Source organism: Manis pentadactyla, chromosome 7 (genome assembly GCF_030020395.1).
Source record: "Manis pentadactyla isolate mManPen7 chromosome 7, mManPen7.hap1, whole genome shotgun sequence".
Classification (NCBI taxonomy): Eukaryota; Metazoa; Chordata; class Mammalia; order Pholidota; family Manidae; genus Manis; species Manis pentadactyla.
Window position 1 is genome coordinate 20,162,311 of NC_080025.1, and position 20,836 is coordinate 20,183,146.

Consider the following 20,836-nt stretch of genomic DNA (forward strand, 5'->3'; position numbering starts at 1 on the left):
GGCAAGTGGTCTGTATATTTTGAGAACCAGTATAATGATATGCCTTCTGCAAGGGCCAAAACCAACAGTCATTGAGTGCAGAATTGAGCCTAAAGATGTGATGGAAACAGGAAAATACCTAGAATGCATTTCAAAAACCTATTTAAATTAGCTATGAAAATGTGTGCTTAGTTCACAGAACTGGAACAAATAATCCTAAAATTTGTATGAAACCACAAATACACTAAATAGCCAAAGTAATCTTGAGAAAGAACAAAGCTGGTGGTATCATGCTCCCTGATTTCAAACTATACTACAAATCTATAGCAATAAAAAAAGTATGATACTGGTACAAGAACAGACACAGAGACCAATGGAGCAAAAATGGAGCTCAGAAATAAATGCATGCTTACACTGTCAATCTATGACAAAAAGGGCAAGAATATATAATGGAGAAAAGAAGTTTCTTCAGTAAGTGCAAAAGAATGAAACTGTACCACTTTCTTATGCCATATACAAACATAAATTAAAAATGGATTAAATACTTAAATATAAGACCTGAAACCATGAAACTCCTAGAAGAAAACATAGGCAGTAAGCTCTTTGACATCAGTCTAAGCAATATGTTTTTGGATTTGTATTGTCAGACAAGGACAACAAAAGCAAAAATAAACAATTCATACTACATCAAACGAAAAAGCTTTTGCACAGTAAAGGACACCATCAACAAAATGAAAAGGCAACCTACTGAATGGGAGAAGATACATGCAAAGTATATATCTGATAAGGGGTTGATAGCAAACAACAAAATACAACATGATTAAAAAATGGGCAAAGGATCTGAATAGACATTTTTTCAGAGAAGGCATACAGATGGCCAATAGACACACGAAAAGATACTCAACATCACCAATCATCAGGGAAATGCAAATCAACACCACAATGAGATCTTGCCTCATATTTGTCAGAATGGCTAATATCAACAAGACTAGAAATAAGTGGTGGCGAGGATGTGGAGAAAAAGAAACCTTTGTGCACTCTTGGTGAGAATGTAAACTGAGTGCAGCCACTGTGGAGAATAGTATGATTCCCCAAAATATTAAAAATAGAACTACCATACATCCCAGTAATCCCACTTCTGGATATTCAAAGAAAACAAAAACAGGAATTTGAAAAGGTATGTGTACCCCTATTCCACTGCACATTATTTACAATAGCCAAGAGAAGACTTAGGTAAATCTCTTGACTGGATAAAGAGGATGTCATATGTATATATATTTTTTCACCAGTATGAAATGAGATACATTATGTAAAAGAATTTGAAAAATACATCCAATTATATGTAAACTGTGATATAAAATTCCATATTCTTTTTATATTTAAAATAATTAGAAAATATTTCAAAATTAATGTCCTGTTATGGAAAAACTTGAAGGAGAAATGGATCTCTTGTATCAGTAACTAATTGGATTCATCCATTAATGGTTCTTTATTGCAATGTACTGACAGAAAATTATTACAACTTCTGATTTACTAACACAGTCACAGTATAATCAGGCTTATTCATTTGGCTAAGACATCAGTGAAATATTCATAGTTGAGAACACTATAGATTTTTGTAAATCTAGACATTTGGAGAGAAGAGTAGTTTGTGAAAATGTTGTATGTGCTCTGAGAGTGAAATAAAATTAGCTACCAAAGCCTAGGGCAGGGAGGGCAAATAGTGATATGAATGTTACTAATCCTTGCCTCCCTCATCCTCTCTTCCCAAGCACACACAGAAATCACAGCAGTCTTTTATGATAAGCCTGCATGGGGCTTCGCAATCATCTCCAACCTAAAGCTCAGGAAGGCATAACCACTTGAATGCAGTAGGCACATGAGATGAAATGGAATTATTATTTTCATGCTAGGGCATTGAATGAGACCTGGAATGGGAAAGACAGAATTACTGTTTAAAACAGAATCATTGTAGTTCTCTATATTTGCACCAGTGAAGTGTATGTAGAGCCCTATAACAGAATGTAGATAATTAATCATAGTTAAAGGATAAATTGTTAAATAGAAAAAAATAACACATGGTATTTTATAAGAGTTTCAAGCACACTTTTCATAGTTACCAATACACTGCCTGGCACATGGCAGGTATTGAACATCTGCCGAATGAAAATAAAATGACAGTTTGGGCTCTGCAAGCTGTTTTGAATCAAATAACTTTGGACATGGCACCCTTAAAGCTAATGGCAGTGGAATATTTTTCTTTTGTAAGTTACTGTACCTCTAGTCCATAGTATAGGGCCTGGGACAGAGCAGCCACTCAGCGTCCCATGAGTTTGAAGAGAACTGGATTATTTGTTTAAGAAGCAGGTGACAGAATATTTCTGAAGTGAAATATAGGATGTGCAGGAAACAAAAGGTCTCATATTCTACTGTAACTTAATTTGTGAGTCGTCTTTGAAGTAAAATGACATAGCATTTCTTGTCAGGTTTTAAAATGATCACTTTTATTCCCACTTGTTGCCATTTGGATTTCTGTTCAGTACTGTGATCCTGAAGCCAGAAGATGTCAAAGGTAAACAGGAACAGGTACAACGGTGATTTAGTTAGAAGAGATGACTTAAGACATCAGCACAGAAGAGGGGAACAGAGAAGAGGAAGAAACAGTCTCTGCTTTTTAAACTTAGTAGAAAAGGAGGAGAAAGAGTACCCTGAAACACTTCACTAAAGCAAAGTGAATATGAAGGAGGCCAAGAACGAAAGGGTCATCACTAAATGTCAGATGCAACAAAGAGGATCTGGAGAAAAATGAGAAAAGGCCACAATGGAAGGAAGTCGAAGGAATCTTTAAAAGAAGTTTCACTGATTTCCAGGGCTATGGAAATTGAAAGGTTCAAAGGATCTTCTATTGTGATTGAATCTCCACAACTGGTGGCTAAGCAAGGGGTCCACAGAGGTTAAATGACTTGCCTCATGCCTGGCTAGAAGGCACAGAGCCAGGACTTCTGAATGATAACACAGCACCTGTACCTCTGTACCACACTGCCAATGCCAGGAGGGCAAAGGCGACACCTCAGGATTCTTTAAATTCCATGAAAGCTTGACAGAATACTGCAAATAATACACACTAAATTTTTTTGGCTTAATTAATTATGCACAAATAGAGTGAGTAGTTTGACATTCACCTTCATTTTTATAGTTATTTTGTAACAAAATTATTAAAGCTAAGTTGCCATTCAGAATTGAATTATTAAAATCTAATTTAGGAATCAAGTTCTGGGCTTACCTGCAACTGATTAAAATTTTCACATAAAATATAAAAAAAATTCCATCCAGTGAAATGTAGATGTTATGTAATATGTCTCATCAGAAGCATATCACATTAACGGGAGGTGCCGGTTGAATCCCAGCTTGGTACATCACTAAATGTAATATTTGGTTCTTTTTAAAAAATGAGTCGAATCCAGTTTATTTTATGAAAAGAACTGAGTGTTCTTTGTCTGAGGGACATTAACCACGTTTCTCTTTAGCTGGGACAACTGTTTGTTACCTTACAGAATGTCCTTCTTGGAGTTTTCTTATGTGGGTTAAATGAAAGATTGTAGAGAGCCTTTTATCTTACTGAAACAAGTATGCCCTAAATAAATAGCTATTGACTGGCCAAAAAAAAAATGAGTCAAACAATAAATGGTGACTAACACACCAAATTGCATAATGATCCTAAGGATCGCTTAAATAGGAGTACAATTTAATGCTTGAAGAACAATAATGCAAACTAACCTTAGTTGTTGTAAATCAAAAGGATTTTTTATTCTATATTAATTTAATATTATAATTGGTAAAGTAGGCAAATGTCAAAAAAAAAAGGCTCAGAACCTGGGATATTTTCAGGCTGGAGTTTACTGTATTTGATAAAAATTCCCTCTGGCAAAATATTATTGCCTAGCTTATGTTAGACACTGTAAACAGAGGAGAGATTAAGTTTGAAGTTGCTAGTAGTGTGCACCCTGAGGACTGCTGGGCACTAAATGAATTTCTGTGATTTAGGGTGATAGTGGTGAGCACCAAAGAAAGACCTTTAAGTATTGACAGGAGTACATCAAAGGAAAAAAGTACAGGCTTAGTATGTTACTGAATCAGATGAGCATAACTCTTACACTAAATCTTTACATCTAAAAATTTTTTCACATTTCTGATTTTAGAGTTGAAATCAAAGGAATAATGAGATTCAATTTTAAAGATTTTTCTTGGAAGTAAGTATTAGCAATATGTTGCAAATTGTTAAAAAAATTCTGGGTGCTACAAAAATTATGGAAGCATTCAAAATTGTCCTAAATAAAATTGCATTTGTCTGAAAAAAAATCTTTAGAATGCATTGATATTATGAGTTGTTAAATTCATAAAATGAAGATTCAGTTATCATTACTCAAGAATCACGATCAACTAGTTTTCATGTTAGTTCTAAGATGATCTAGGTCAAGAAAAGGTAGATGTTTCTTCTGTGTCAAAATTGTAAGCATAATTCTCATAATTATAGCATTTCTGGTTATTTAGATGGATATTTCCTTCAGGATGTCAAACTTCATTGATTTCTTGAAAACATTTTGATAACAGAGAAAGAGAAATCTTTTGAAGAAAACCTTTTTGAGAAAGAGTTTTAAGAATGTTTCTTGGGTTGAGGTTTTTCTTACTGCCAGTTACTGCCTAAATAACATTTGAGACACTCCATTTGCAGAAAATGCATTTTTATTTATGCCTAGTTTCTCCCAAATTATGTTTCTAATAAAGTTGCTTAAAGGCACTTAGGAAATACTTAGTATTGATCTAAGTAAAGATTTTGGAAGCATTTAGTGAACATTAACACTGTCAAACTCCAGAAAAATTTCCAATCTACTACGTAAGCAATGAGAAAACAATCCTAGAATGTACTTAGGAAAAATCTATAGAAATTCCAGGAGTTAAGCCGAATTCCCCTGGTAACTCGCATTTCAAATGTTCAACAAACAAGGCCAAAGTATCCCTCTATCACCCCTTAGGTCTCATGGGGAATAAAGGGTTAACATCCCTGCAAGTCAGTGGAAAGCTTCGAGGATAAAATATCCTTCATTTGCAGTCACCCAAAGCTTAGAAGGATCTCTTAATGTAAGCTCAGTTGCTTTGTAATTATAAATCTTTTTACACATGAGAATTATAACAGCACGGGGTGTAAGGATTATACTTGCAGAGCTAAGTGGTGATAACCATAAACCCATAATTGATGGAAGAAAGGTTAAGCAAATATCTTGGTTATTTAAAAAAAGGTTGAGAAGCAAATAGGATAGTGGTTGCCAGGGGATGGGGAGTTGTTTGATGAGCACTGAGTTTGTTGTGCAAGATGAAAAACGTCTGGAGATAACTTGTACAACAGAGGGACTACACTTAACACTAATGAACTACACTTAGAAATGGTTAAGATGGTAAATGTTATGTGCTTTTTTAAAACCACAATTTAAAAAAATGAGTAAAACCAGAAGATTGACTAAGGTTATGTTTTCTACTAATCAAATACACGTTTTATCTAAAAAAAAAATTGATGGAAGTCATTTGAGATTTAGAGGGTCAGCTTGTGAGAAGCAAAAGACAAATCACCTCTGGACTGGACTCAGGCTGGAGAGACTCTGATTGGTTGTGACATCGGGACTATGCAAGCAGTGATCAGATGGCAAGTAGTTTCAATTTGAGTTTAGGAGGTGGGGGAGAAACTAGCAATTCTAGTGATCACTGCCCAAAAAGCTAGACAACAAGATAACACAAAATCTTAAATACTTGGATTTATGTATGTAGCGTCTTATTTTAATGTGAACCATAGTTATTTCTTGTTAATAGCAAAACCAAAAAATCATGGCTGGCAGTTTAAAGTCTAAACAAATTCAGCTGGAAAAATGATATAGAAAAAAGGATTCAAGTCTAAGTCCATGACAAAGAATGGGCTCCAGACCACTTACATCAGAAAGAGACAAAGATGCTGATTTCTGAACCCCACTCTGGACCAACCAAATCAGAACCTTTGGGGACAGGGACCACAACCTGTGTGTTTAATATGCTGTGTACACTGATGTTTGAGAATGTCTGGGCTAAATTTTGAAGGGAGAAACTGCTGTCATTTTGATGGAGGTAAGAACTCATTAGAGTCAAAAACAGAGTTTTTTCTTTAATGCTTAAGAGTATTCCTGATGACATCATCACGGACATGATTCTTTAAGTTCCTCAGAGGCACACTGGAGATCCTCTGCAGTTTTAAAGGAGGGAATGTTGGATAACAATAACCTCTTGGAAGTATTAGAAGAGATACATTCCTAGGTGAGTCAGATGGTAGGTTGTGTTGCAAGAGCCAGTTGTGAAGTTTTTAGAGCTACAATGAAAACTTTTATAGCTCTAAAGCACGGATGACAAATAGTTAATATTTGGCATGAAAGCTCTTCTCTCTTTCCCTCTAAATGCAGATTTCAAATTCTCAACATAGCACTTTAGGGCAGTCCTACTATGTCGATCCTAATAACAAACAAAATGAAACCAATTTTTCTTTAGTTCTCCAGGAGCATGGAAAGGTGTGTGTGTAAAAGATGGGGCTCTCTATAATTTTACACACAAACACACATACATACTTAACATTTGTGGAGAGTAAAATTTACTTAGCTAAATATTTGGAAATGTTTAATACAGACATAGTTTAAAGGCTTTGGTGTCATACACTTCAGTTTACTCAGATCTCTCCTCTCAATGTATTATTATTTGTCCACTGAAATCTGGAAATGTTACAGTATCACAAGAAAGCACAGGCGACTGAAAGAAGTGACAACTGACAAGTGGACCTACAAGTGAGAACTGAGTTTAATATTGGTTCATAGTAGATCCCTGCACTTAGATAATTATTGCCACCTACCCTTTTGCCCTTTACAAAGCTTTGAGACTCTACAGGGGAGAAGCAGACATATTTACAGCCATGATCAACTTAGTTGGAAACTTATTCTCTAATACAGAAAATGTAAGATGAAATTAGCAAACTATGTTGTTTCATTCCATCTTGGTAAATTAGTTGTGCAAGAAAAAACAGAGCATGAAAATATTTTATTGCTTCAACTTCAGAATTTAATCTGAATTTTTATAAAGAAAACTTTATTTGATAATACCCAATAATTTATTTTCCAAATTACTGTTATCACTCATGTCTCTCCAAATAAACCTATAGGAGGTATTTTTGAAATAGCAATATAAATTCTAAATTGATTCTTTCATATAATTGTTTCTGGAAGAAAATGATTAAAAGTGAACATTTTCTTATGAAAATTATAAAAGCTAGATTTAATTTTGTAAGGTTACTTTCATAAACCCATCTTAACTAATTCATTTAATTAGCAAAGCTCATGAAAGTATGAAAACTATTTCTTATGGTATTTTGCAATAATAAGGGGTAGGAGAAAATAAGTTTTTTCTTAATATGTATTCAGAATACTACTAGAAATTTGAGACCACATTTCTTCATCCAACCTGGTAAATTAACAGAAGACCTGAACACTAAAATTCTAAGTACTATTCCCAAGAAATTCTGTTTCTCAGTGTTCAAAAGAATCTTCAAAGTAATAACAGTTCAATTTTTTTTCTGATTTATTAATTCCCTTTATGCATCCTAAAGTCAGTGCATGTCTTATCTCTAAGTAATTCCAGTAATAGGGAAGTAATACCACTTCTTAAAGTTTGCCCTCATGTTGAGCTGAAGTCTTCCATCAATCTACTATAAATCTCTTTTCTGCCTGAAAACCCACTCAGATTATAATTCTAAGACTTAGTTTTTTTATATCTAAAATTTAAATTGTAGCTATAATACAAACAAGATAGAGAATTTTAAAGAAAGTTGCACTGCCGGTGATGGGTGATGATTGTTTTGAGTTGGTGACTATCTCTGTTACGTCAGTAGTTAATCTTTTTCACAATTAGGAATTCATTGTTTTGCAGCACTAACCATTTAAGGGGTAGTAGTTGAAAAGAGAACTTAACTTGCAGAACTGCCAAATACCTTACATATGAATTAATTTAGTATTTCTAATAGGATGTTATCCACTAGAATGACGGCTATTAGATTATGTGCAGTCATATATAGTAATTATATACATTTATGTATAAAATATGGTTTTATTAATTTTGATCAACACATTTATTATAGCATGTCCACAGGTTGGCAAATGTAATATAAATTATTTTAAAACATGTTAGTTACATTTTCAAATGATATGCTCAATGAATGTGCAGGTGAAGTATCTCTAAATTTAAGTCAATAGGTCCAATTATTAATTTGTAAAAAGCACCATAAACATATTAGAGTATATATACAGTTCCTCTATCCTACCCACACAGATAGGACACAGGAAGATAGTGAAAATATTATATGCTTTTAAAATAAATTAGCATATTTCTTACCGCTTATAGATCTTGAGATAATCAGCATTTTAAGCTTTAGCCTTTTAGCCTCTTTCAGTAATTATGAACCATTTGAGCTACATAACATATATTACAAAATATAAAACTGAGGGACTAAATTAATTCCAAGGTCCCTCCAAGTCCTAATATTTAATATTCACTAAAACTCGTATTAGTAATTATTGAGTATAGAAATTATTCACTTTCCTTTACTAAGATTTATATAACACAGTTATGTAATGATTTAAAAAATCTGTATCAGTTTCCATAAATTTGAAAGCTAAGCTTTGCAGATAGGGATTCATAATTATCAATCCCTATCAGAATTATCTCAATATAGCTGTCAAAAAATCAAGGGGAAGTAAGAAAAGCTATTAGATGCAATGAAAGGATAAACAGGAAATGAAAGGATAAAATTAGGATTGCCTAAATTCTAGCCAGTTTATAAAAAATGTTGCTTGTTTTAAGATCTGTAAACCTCTCAAGGCAGAATGAGTAGTACAGTTTTCTTTCTACCAAGATGCTATAGTTGTTTTGACCAAATTTCTCTTTTACTGTCTTTTGTAGTTAAGGTAAAATCAGACCAACCTAGAGCAGTGGTTCTTAAAGTTTGGTCCACAGATCAGCACTGTAGGTTCATTTGGGAGCATGTTAGAAGTACAAACTTTTGGAACCTCACCCCCGACCCCCCATGACCTACGGAACCGAAACTCTCTGGAGGTGGGGTCCAGCCATCTGTGGTTTAACAAACCCTCTAGGTGATTCTTAATCACACTCAAGTTTGAAAACCACTGGTTAAAATAATGGAGAAAAATGTGTATCTGTAAATAGGGCAGTCAGCTCAAATATTTGAATTTATCCTGCTGGAGTTAAGGAAAAGAGGAGGAAACTTGGTAATTAAATATAAAAATTAATGGAGTGATGTAGGAAGAGTAAGATGGCAGAGAAAGTTGCCACAAACAATAAAATTCTAATATTAATGACTTATTTTCAAACCTATTTAATATAATTTGTTGATTTTGATTCATGAAAATGAAACTGTAGACCCACAGTTAATGGTAACTTGTCTCCTCTCTGCTCCTTAAAGGAAGAATTGGGATGATCCGATCCATCAATACTCTCATCATCTGATCCCTTTAAAAAACGATTGACATTTGAAATAGTTGTTCAGGATTAGAGGTTCAACCTGTAAACTATACTATAGATCAAGCAAGTTGTATTTATTAGCACCATACTTTAACCAACTAGATAAATCCTCACATAAGAAGTGTTTCTTGTACTAGCCCCATGTATAGGGAATAGTTTTAGATAAAGTAATTCCCAGAAATCTGAGGCAGACCAGTGGTGGTTGGGGTAGGCTTTTTTAGTCAGAGGATTAAATTTCAGAGGAAGTCTTAAAGGCAGTCCGGCCTAACTGAATGAAAACAGTGTTTGGCTTGGAGTCAATTTGGGTTTAAATGCATTAGTTCTGAAACACTGAACCAGTTTCTAAACCTCTGGAAAATTATATTAAAATGGGGATGATAATAGGGTTAGGAGGATTAGAAATATTTATAAGGGGCCCAGCAATCCCTAGTTTATGGTAGGTATTTAATAATAATAGTTATTAGTACCACCTTCAATTTAAAAATGGTCATGGTACAATTTTACTAGAGGCTAAGTTCATTTCTGAAATTTCCTGTCAATCATGCTAGTCAAAATATTTTCTGAAACCCATTGTGTAGAGAAAAGTTGGAATTAACTAACCTTTCAGTCCCTATCACCCCAAGTGAAAATGTTCTCTATTTTTCTATTCATCCTAAACTGTTATATAGAAATGCAGTAAGAGTGTTGAGATGAGTTGAGGGTAGTAGTAGTCCTCCTTTCTGAGAATCTATAGAACTAGTCCATAGGGAAATACTTGAATTTTCAAAGAGCAGTTTTAGTCTTTCCTTATTGTGTTTCAAATGTCATTTGAATAAATAAACAGGATGGAGTGGGGCCATGGTGGTAGTGAAAGAACTAAGTGTTCTTACCCACTTCCAACAGGGAACAGTATATGCGAGGGAGGGCACACAGAGGAAGGTCATGAGTGATGGAATTTTATAATTCTGTTTTTACACCTGATTATAGCATGGTTTACTTTCTTTGAAGAATTGACTAAAAAGCAAGAGATACAATTTATAAAAAACTCAACCAGACCTTCAAAATATTTTGTCCTGTTGAAATTCTAGACTGACAATGATCGGTATAAATCACACTGCTAGTCTGAAGAGCCTAGAAATAAAATGCAACAGCTACTGAAGTAAATTAGCAGATGGTGAGGAATGTTTTGTATCTAGGTGCTCACACACATCCTTATCTTCATTCCTAAATCATTTATCGTATGGTTCTTTTGTTTCCTTTGCAGGGCAGTTTTGGCCTTAGGGTGTGCTCTTTTGGTAAAGTTGCCTGGAATGTTTGAAATGGGAAGCTGAGGATGGTTTCCGCAAAAGGGCAAGGGAAAAAAGAACTGCCAAAGCAAACTCTTCCCTCACAGCCCACTTAGATTTCAAACAACACAGAAGCAGCAGCAATCAAGAACCTAAAATGTATCTGCTATTTTGAGGAGAGGGAGAAGAGAGAAACATTTTCTGCAACAGCCAATTCACTCTACAATCTATTGAGGAGAGACCAGCCAGATTGCTGTCATGATCCACCGCCAGGTAAAAGATCATTTTATTACATTGAATGTTTCTACAGTGGAACTTCATGTGCAAAGATATTTTTGAAATTAAGAACATACACATGGGTATATGCATCTCAAAATACACTTTGGTTAGTTACTCTTAAATACTGGTTTTGATGAAACAAATAGGCACCAAAAAGAGAGGTCTAGACAGAATGGTGTCGCTCCTTTTCGGCCCCCTCTATGGACAGTGTTGGTGGCACCGCATATGCTGGAGGACAGTGTTCCTGAAGAAATGCTTCTAGGACAAAACACCTTGTGTGCTTTTCATTTCCCCTTCAGTCATCAACCTCTGAAGTTTTCAGGGCTAAAACACAGACACACACACACTCTGATGTGTTACGTTTGTACCCTAGTACTTACAGGTGCTCTACAGTAGAACCATACTGTACAGAGCTTCAGTGTCCTTCCTGATTTTCTTTGTTAAACATCATTATTTGTAACATAGGATATTCAGTAGGACTGAGGAAATAGGGGTCTGGGGCAGTACTTGATTCTCAGTGATAGTTATAGTGTATTATTTAGGAAATGAACTTTTATGGTTTCTTCAGGAACAATGACATTCCAGGAAGGGATGTTAATTTAAAAAATTCTTTTGCCAGGTGGAGTAGGTAAAAAGATTACAGGATGTGTAGAAAACAAGTGATGCTTTCAAAGAATGAGACCACATATAGGTAATAAAAATGTTTTTAAAAAATTAAAGCATAGGATAGTTATATAGTTAGGATCTAACAATTTGGTCTTAAAATAAAATTTCATGTTGTGGGACTAAAGAGATATATACATGTGATAAAGCTGACATGTTTGTATGTTCTTTTGGGTGTCATCACAGGCTGCTGTATTATTATGGTTGTTTTTAATATAAAGAGAGACTTTTGTACTCATACTTCCCAATCTTGGAGTTCTCAATCTATTTTTTCTTTCACACTCCATTGATACAAATTTTAAAAGTTTAGAGTGGGAGGGAACTTTAGTTTCTAGCACAATCTTGTTCATTCTTCAGGTTAAGGAAGCCATCCAGCACAAGTTAACTGACTTGCTCAGGGTCAGACCACACACTGGCAGAATTAGGTCTTATTCTTTTTCAAATGCTCTTTTAATATTAAATAAATAGGGATTTAGTTTTGAGAATGACTTATTTCTCTCATTTCCGTTAGAATGATTTCTTTTGTTATAGGTAAGCAAAATAATTAGCCACTACCTTTGTCCTTTCTTCTTTTATATTTTGCTTTATCTAGGTGACAACCTCATCAAATCCACAACAAATAATAAAATTCTGAAGAAGAGCATTACCCTAATGAACCATTTTCTCTAAGAAAAAGAGAATACTAAATATTTCTGAATATAGGAGACTCAGATAAAAAAAATTGTCTTTAATCAGATCAAATAAAATACTCAGATTTATACTATTATTTTGATAAAGACAAAAATCAACGAAAGCATTTCCCTCCCACCCCCAATCTTACACTTTGAGCAACTCTAACTTTTAAATACTAAGAACACTTTTCTTAGCCATTACTTTTCCTTTTCTTTACCCTGATTATTACCTGGGAACAATGAACACAATGAACACAATGAATAGAGAACAAGGGGGAGAAATGAGATGACAAACATCTCTTACTCTACCTTAGAACAACACTAAAGAAGAAACTGTATATTCCATTTAAATGAGTATTTTCTTCAAATTCACATCCTAAATTAACTGCATTGTAACAGCGCTAATTTCATTATGAGTAAATTTTAATTTACGGGTAGATGCCACTGGCCTCAGTAAAAATAAGTAATTTCTCACAGGGGATATTAAAAGAAGGTAAACTTAAGAAAGCATTGTTTATTAGAAAGCACCAACATGGGCAACTCCTTGATTAAGGATAGGAAATTATTAATTTTTGTTTTTAGCCCAAATTTAAGCAAAACTCATTACCAAAGGTGAATTTACCCTTCTTTTAATCCCTCTTTTTAAATAAGGAACAATACATATAAACCATTTTAAGCTTAAACAAGTAAATACCTGGAAACTTTACCAATGTTAAAGATTCTGGAAAGAATAAGGAGTTGATCATCATTAAAATAAAAGGAGCAAACTCTTTTATGCTTTAAAAATACATGTTTAAGAGGATCCTATCTTTTAACAACACTTCTCTCATTTTACAAACAAAAAATCATACCATCAATTACGGAGGTATTATTCTAAAGTTTAAACCAATGTTCAATATTTTAAGCCTTTTAACATTTTCATAAAATCAACAGATACCTACATATTAAAAAATTCTTCCTCAACCTACATTATTCTTTGATATATTCCTGATAGTATTGGAATCATTTACTCTGGTTGCTTTAATTTATAACTAGACGGTATCCTTCAGGGTTCAAGTATGGGAACTTTAATGTTTCAGATGTTTTTTTTGGTTGTCACTAGAGAAATGACTTTAAATGTACTCTTCATATGAATGAAAAGAGAATTATAATTTCTTTGGTGGGGGTTAGGGGCTTGGGGAACTATTAAAAAATTATGTTAATTTCATTTTTAAGTAATTGTATTTACTGTTTTATATTCTTCCAGCAGAGAATGGAGATGTTTCTGTTGTACTTGTAACTTTGTAGCTTCCAAAATTTTACTCTCCCGAAATCATCATAATAGCCCATCCTGACCTAAAAACGCTTGACAGACTCTGAGTTTTTCAATGGGGAATCAATGTTTTAAACAATCAGGACTAGTATTAGCTCTTTGTTTAGCCTAGGATTTGACAAAGTTGTGAAATGAATAATTGATCAATAACTTTGTACCTTTCTCATCATAAAGATAAAAGCTCATGTTAATAAATCAAAATATTTCAATAGAGTCGTAACATCACCTTCCACTATAGTTCCAGTACTCATTTGCTCTTATAATGGCAAGGTCTTTGGATAAAAATAAAATAATAGTAGCAGAATTAGTAAAAATTGACAGTGGTATTTGTTAAAGCTTTTAAATATGGGTGTTTTTCATTAGAGAACATAGTTAATTTAAAATAACACTTAGTTAAATAGTTTAATATCCTGCCAATCCTAAACTGTAATACTTGAGGAAAAAGATCAATTATTTTCTGAGAATGAGAAAGGGGAAGATTGGCAGACAAGGTTGTGAGGAATAGGGAAGGGATACTGAATATTTATACATTTAAAGTTTATACATATATTTGCATTTTAAGTAAACACCAATGGGATTCATTAAAAGTTCCTTGAGGTTCCCTTGGTGTAATAATATAGTTAAAATTAAATGCTATGTTAACTAGATCAAGTATGGTGTCTAAGTAAAAGGGAAAAAAATCACTTAAAATGACAGACCTAAAATTGATACTACAGCACAGAGAATACAGTTAATGACTATACAGCTATGTTGATACACATGACCGCAATGGAGGGGGTGAGGACTTGATAACATGGGTGAATGCTGAGCCACTGTGTTGTGTGTTTGAAACCATCATAAGATTGCATATCAATGATACTTTAATAAACAAAAACAAACAAAAATTGATACTGCTAGGTACAGGATAGTGTATATGACATGTTTTCATTTGTATGCTTAAAAAGAATTTATGTATATACACATACGCTTTTTATAAGCACAGGAACTCTAGGATACACAAAAATTTTTAACATTAGTTGCTACTTTGCACTGTCTACCTATCTGTAGCATTTAAATTCTGTACTATATATAACTTTCCCTATTCAAAAATATTGATTAAAAACCCACTATTAAAATAGGTTTAATTTAAAAAATCATGTCAAATTAAGATAAAAGATTTTTTTACATTATACAAGAAAATATACTAACATACCTTGTTTTTCTAAGATCCACTTACATTAATTTCAGTATATTTATAACAGAATAACTGTAATCTAAAAACTCAACTTTCATGTGACATAAAATTGGGAAAAACACATTTCCCTATATCTTACTGCTACAGCATCGTAGACTGGATTGTCTCAACAGTATGCTAACATCCTGATTGTCTTCCTCGGATGGGCTAGCCGTAAGCCACCATTTGTCTATGAAAGTCAAATCCTTAAAGAAGTTTCAGAAAGATTTTAAGAATTTTATTTGGCAGTGATAAATATTATACCTGTGTTATTCTGTTGGCATGGAAATCAATTTTAACTTCTCTTCATGGTTTACTTTAGATTTCATCCGGCCAAAGATGTTTCGTGTGGTAAAGACAGACTTCAAACTGTATGGCAACTAAGCGAAGCCCTATCTAAAGCTTGTAATAGGATTTTACAAATAGTTCCAAAGAGAGATATTTGGAAAGAAACAGGAAAAAACTCTCACATTTATGAAAAAATTATATGCAGAACACCACTTAAAAATTCAAATTAAGTCCTATTCCTTTAAGTGTTAAAATAAACCATGAAACAAAATCTTAAGGAATGATAGTACATACATCAGCTTTCATTGGCAGCTGCTTATTAAAAGTGAGTGTCTGAGGGTGTATTCCAATTTCATCCTCTTCAAATTGTGCAGCTCAGATAAATGTTTATTTTACTGAAAATATTTGCAAAATTACAGTATAAATACATTATAGTAAGATAGGATGACTATATATAATGTATTCTTATCCATAGATAGAAAATGAATGCAGTAAATATAGCATATCTCAAATTGTTAGTACACAGTGTTTCGTAGTAAAGTACATACAACCTATTATTAAGCAACAATTATCCAGTTTTCAAATGTACATCTTAGGAACTTTTTAGGATGGAAGGATACACTAAATCCCCCAATACCCTTTTTGGTTGGTGAAAGTTAGTTCTCCTGAAAATTCTGAAATAATATCATGTTTGTTTCAGCAATTGTTTTTATGTTGTTGTATTTCCTTAATCTGAAACTTTCTTTAGGCTGGATGTTTTCTTAATCATAGTAGCCAATCACACTTTTAATTCTAATACAGTACCATGTACTGTCTTTTCATTAGTTATTTAAACACTCATCGACAATGAAACAGAACCATTAAAAGAATTTTGTGGGCACAAATTTCCAAAATGAACTTTCAGGGTATTATAGGGAGTCTCCATTATATATAGTCTCAACTGTAATACTCATTTGGGCTAGAAAAGGTTTTTACTGATTCTAGGCCTTAGGAATACAAATAGGAATTCTACTTAAAATTCTTTGTTAAATGTATTGGCATTTGTTTCAAAAGCATCTTCTACCCTTCTCCATTACACTGATTCATGGAAACTTGTTAGTACAGCAGTCCCAACACAAACATATGCATGCAAGAGATCACCCTACAGATTCTAACATAGTTATTGAAACACACCCCTGTCATGTGGCATAAATGTACATCTTCTATATACAAAAGGTAAAGTGCATTATTAAATTAGTGAACTGACAGATTGTCTGCCTGGACCATATAGCTTTCAAATAGACAAATGTGAAATTCTTCCATTAGAACCAATTATTTAAAGAGGTTCTAACTAGCTTTTCCACCCTGTCATTTATTTTTTGGCCATGCTCTTTAGTGCAAATAAGCTTGTGTTTGACTCAAGTTTAAGGGACATGGCAGTTTGGGGCTTTAACGAGGAAAATTATAAAATGTGGCAGAACTTTAATACTTTTATAATACATTGCATCTTTTGCATATAAGCAACAGATTAGTGCTGCTTTAATTGCTAGGAGCACACTGCCAACCATTATAAGGAACCCGTTTCCAAATTTCATACTATTAGCTTATATTATTACAGTTTTGAGTCTGTACCACATTATGCTTAGATTATTATGTGCAAACATCATCAGCATTTCAGAATTATACAGTGAACTAGTTATTTTGGTTACTAACTTTAATGCTTATTTTTTTACTTCCAACATCCAGTTGCCTCTAGAGTTTAATTTCTTCAAGGCAGGGACCGTATTATTTTGAAGAATACCATGTATACTTGCAGCTCCACTTATGTTATAAATGACAATAAATAAAATGTATATTGCACAGATAAGGAGAGTAGCTTATTTTATAAGATACGTGGCAATACATGTCTTAATACCAGAGTTTTGAACTGGGTCTTATTTGATTATGGCTAATGAATGATTGGGCATTTTAACTATCAAAAAATCATAATATCCTTTTGTTTCTCAATGAATACATTAACTATGAAAAAAAATTAAACAAAAGGACTGGCAGAAGGCTTAATGATTTTAAAGTATAGTCATTTGCCAGTGTATTTGCATTTATCCAATCTGTAGTTCTGAGATGGTAAAAACTTTGAAGTATACATACAGTGTAGAAAATTTGGCTGCTTAACTAATTTTTTACTTAAATAATTACTGTGAAATTAAACTAATAGTATTTATATACAGTGAATTAAAGATATTAAGTCTGACATAGTATTGTATGTGTAGGTATAAACACACACACACACACATATAGACACACACACTCAAATCTTATCAGACTAAAAACTAAAAAAGAAATCATTTAGACTTGATGGATATAAATATCTTCGAAGGGAAGGTTTTAAGAGAGAGTATACAGTCACAGCAATAGTGATAGGAACACTCAAATACTGGAACACTCACAGCTCCAGTTCGTAAAATCTGACAGGTTGATTATTATTAATAGGCACTATGATGGGCAGCAATAACAATCAGTAGTACAGTAATTCAAGTGCACACCACTCCTTCATATATCCAAAACTACTTTTTATCAAGCCTACAATAGTTATTTTACAGTTAGGACTGTTTAAAGATCCTTGCTACTTTTAGAGTCTCAACACCCACCATGTGCTATTAACTCTAGTACTAACATTATCTTCTAACCTTCAGTTCCATAGTGATCCAGATGGTCCACAATTATAGTGAATCAAAGAGATTCCTTCACACTACATGAGGAAATGTGAAATACAATCTGCAAACCAACACCAGTATAGATGTCTGGCTTACTGATTGCTTGTTTTGAAGTAACATAAGCTAGTGAAATTAATTTTCTTAATCATACCATAATTTTTTCTTAGTGACCTTACTTAAATGTATTTGGGGACAAACCTCTGGAGGAAAAAAAGGGTAAAAGTAATTTTGAATTATTTATGACATAGAAGAGCTACATTCTGATCTCAATCCATGCAGCCAGCTCTCATCAATGAGAGCTATATTTGGGGGTTGAAATCAGTGTCTGGCTCTTAAATATGATTGTATGGACTTCTTGTGTGAGAGGTGAATAAAGCCAAAATAAAAGACAGTAATTTCATTCAGAATAAAATGCAGCTCAACAGATAAAATTTCAGTCAGTTAATATAGGGTGGGTTGGTACACATATACACTGTATCCACTTGTTTAAAAAATTGCCTAGGTGTTGAAAAATTGCTGTGGCACTTTCTGGAAAGTAATTTTTAAAACAGGTAAGTGGGTGAGTCTTGTGTAAAGTAAACGTTTTTAAGTATCATAAAGAGCACCTTGGAAAATGCCTGAATTTTCCTTTCAAATATGTTGGTAACCAATCTTCAAATAATATTTCTCATAGGCTGAAAATTTGTGTTCTAAATGCTTTTTTAGAAAAACTTTTTTTTCTTCTGGAATTAAAATACTTGTAAAATCCAGGTTTATATTGGAAGTGTTGACTGGTTTTAAGGGTAGTGATCGCAAAAGTGCTACTAAGATATATTATTACAGATATATTTTTATATCAGTTAACTGGTGCACCAACCCCTCTGAAATAGTGTTAAAGAAGCAGCATAAAATATAACACCTTGAGTCCACAATATATTTTGGGGAAAAAACCTCTCACAACCTTCAAATTAGCATGAAAAGCTAAAACAACAAGATTTCCATAGCGAAGCCATAGGTTGAAGCCTCCCACTCAACAGTGACATAAAAGTAATTCCTGAAACTTTGAAAAGTCAGTAACAATATATGGTACAATAAGCAGAGGTGAAGATGGGATCCTAACTAGCTTAGAATAACCAATTAAAACTCTCCCATGGCTTTGATATGGCAACTATAAACTGTAGGGTTACCACAAAATTTGAAATTATATAATATTATAGTAACTCTAAGATTTGATCCCTTAATAGTACTTGTTTAATATTCAGTTATCCAGTGGACAATATATTTCTACTAGTACCTTTATAAATAAACATATACTATATTTTAGGTCAATTTCTGTTTCTGTGGTAACTGTCCTACAGGTAAGCTTAGCAGCTTTTAATGAAGTAGGGATAGAATACTTTTTTGGGGAACTTATTAAATAGAAATTCACACTTCCATATTAGGTATATGTATCTTTTTTTTAGGATGATGTCATAGTGCAATGTAAATCTTAGTTATGGTATTTAGAAGGTCAGAATGTCACATTTTGTGCTGATTTGCATACTTCAATAGTCTGGAGCAGTTGAAGCAACTAAGCTATTTAGCTCTGGTAAGGTTGGAATTCTCTTAAGAATTATAGTGTTCTATGTATAATATGAGAATCAGACTCCTTGAAGTATAAACTATTAGAGGTATTACTAATAACAAAGGGCCAGAAAAGAGGAAAAACTTCTTCAAATGATTATGGATCAGTACTTTTAGCCAATTTGTGATTTTAAATTTTGCCTGGTGGAGTTCAATTTCACTCTAGTCGAGGCATTCTTGTTCTTCACCACTGGCCCTTCTGCCATCCATTCTCTTTTCTTTATGGCTGTTGCAAATTTTCCTCATCTCTTCTTCATACTTGATAAAATTCTCCCCAAACCTTGTCCAAGCTTTGAATGGAACAGTAATAGTATTACGGTAAGGTGGCCTCACCTCACTTACCTTCAGGAAAATTCCATATTTATTAGAGCCCACATCAAAGTAGAACCTTTTATTGTCCACTCTGAAAGAAGTCCCCTCTGGGAGTTCAAGTGGATCATCGTCTCCACCCCTTCGTTCTTCTATGTCCCCTTCTCCATAGTCTTCAATGAGCTGAACCAAGGCATCACGGAACTCAATCATTCCTTGTGCTGGGAGTACGATAGTCTGTTCCTGGCCCAAACTGTGGCCAAAATAACCTATCATGCCTGTCCCCCGCATCACGGTTTGTCTAATCCTTAGGAAGCGGCCCCGTTGGTTTTCTTTTAGGTCTAGATAATATTTCCTGTTGTCCCTCTCAATGTAGTCTGTTTTGAGGACACTGTGAGGGTGCTCTTCGGACCCCACGGAGACTGGTGGAGAGGATGCCGAGTGCTTCGGTCTCCGCCTGGAGCCTTGCTCTTTGCCGTGGCCATGCTCTTGCCGGTGGCCTTTCAGGCCCAGGTGGGCGTAGTGCTCGATGAAGTCACCGAGACAGTCCTTCAGCTCCGCTGCCACAGACAGGGAGAGGGTCAGTTTACTCTTTCTGATATTGTCCTGCCGGCCTCTCCCTATCCAGACTTCGGCTATCTTGAGGAACCGGCCCCTGGAGCTCTGCTTCACGTCTAGGTAAAACCTCTTTTTCTGGATGTCCACTCGTTTGGAGGCCAGCTCCTGGATTTCGGCTGTGGCGCTCCCAGCCTGATTAGGGGTGGCTGAAGCCACGTAGTGGGGGTAGTGGGAGTGCTGGGCCTGGGGATAGAGCCTACTCTTGCTTAGGCCAGAGCCCCCTAAATTCTTGCCGCCGCGGCCGCGGCCACTGCCGCCTCCCCTTCGCCTGGCTCTTTCCATCTTCAGCTGCAAGTGACAAACAGACACACGGGGTGGAGGGGGGGAGGGGTGTTGAGAACAATTGC

At 34.3% G+C, this 20,836-nt stretch overlaps 1 protein-coding gene across 3 annotated transcripts in view; it reads right to left on the reverse strand.

Moving 5' to 3' along the window:
* Positions 1–20,836, reverse strand: part of PURG (purine rich element binding protein G) — a 34,134-nt gene that overhangs the window by 12,955 nt on the left and 343 nt on the right. Inside the window, exons 2-3 of one of the 3 annotated variants that reach the window (XM_036894336.2) lie at positions 19,905–20,777; positions 17,694–17,695 (exon numbers count right to left, since the gene is read on the reverse strand). In XM_036894336.2, coding sequence (XP_036750231.2) covers positions 17,694–17,695; positions 19,905–20,771 — 869 coding nt within the window. In that variant the 5' untranslated portion in view covers positions 20,772–20,777. Of the gene's footprint in view, positions 1–8,858; positions 20,778–20,836 lie in introns of those variants that run through there. The other 2 variants (XM_036894335.2, XM_036894334.2) reach the window with 2 other exon arrangements.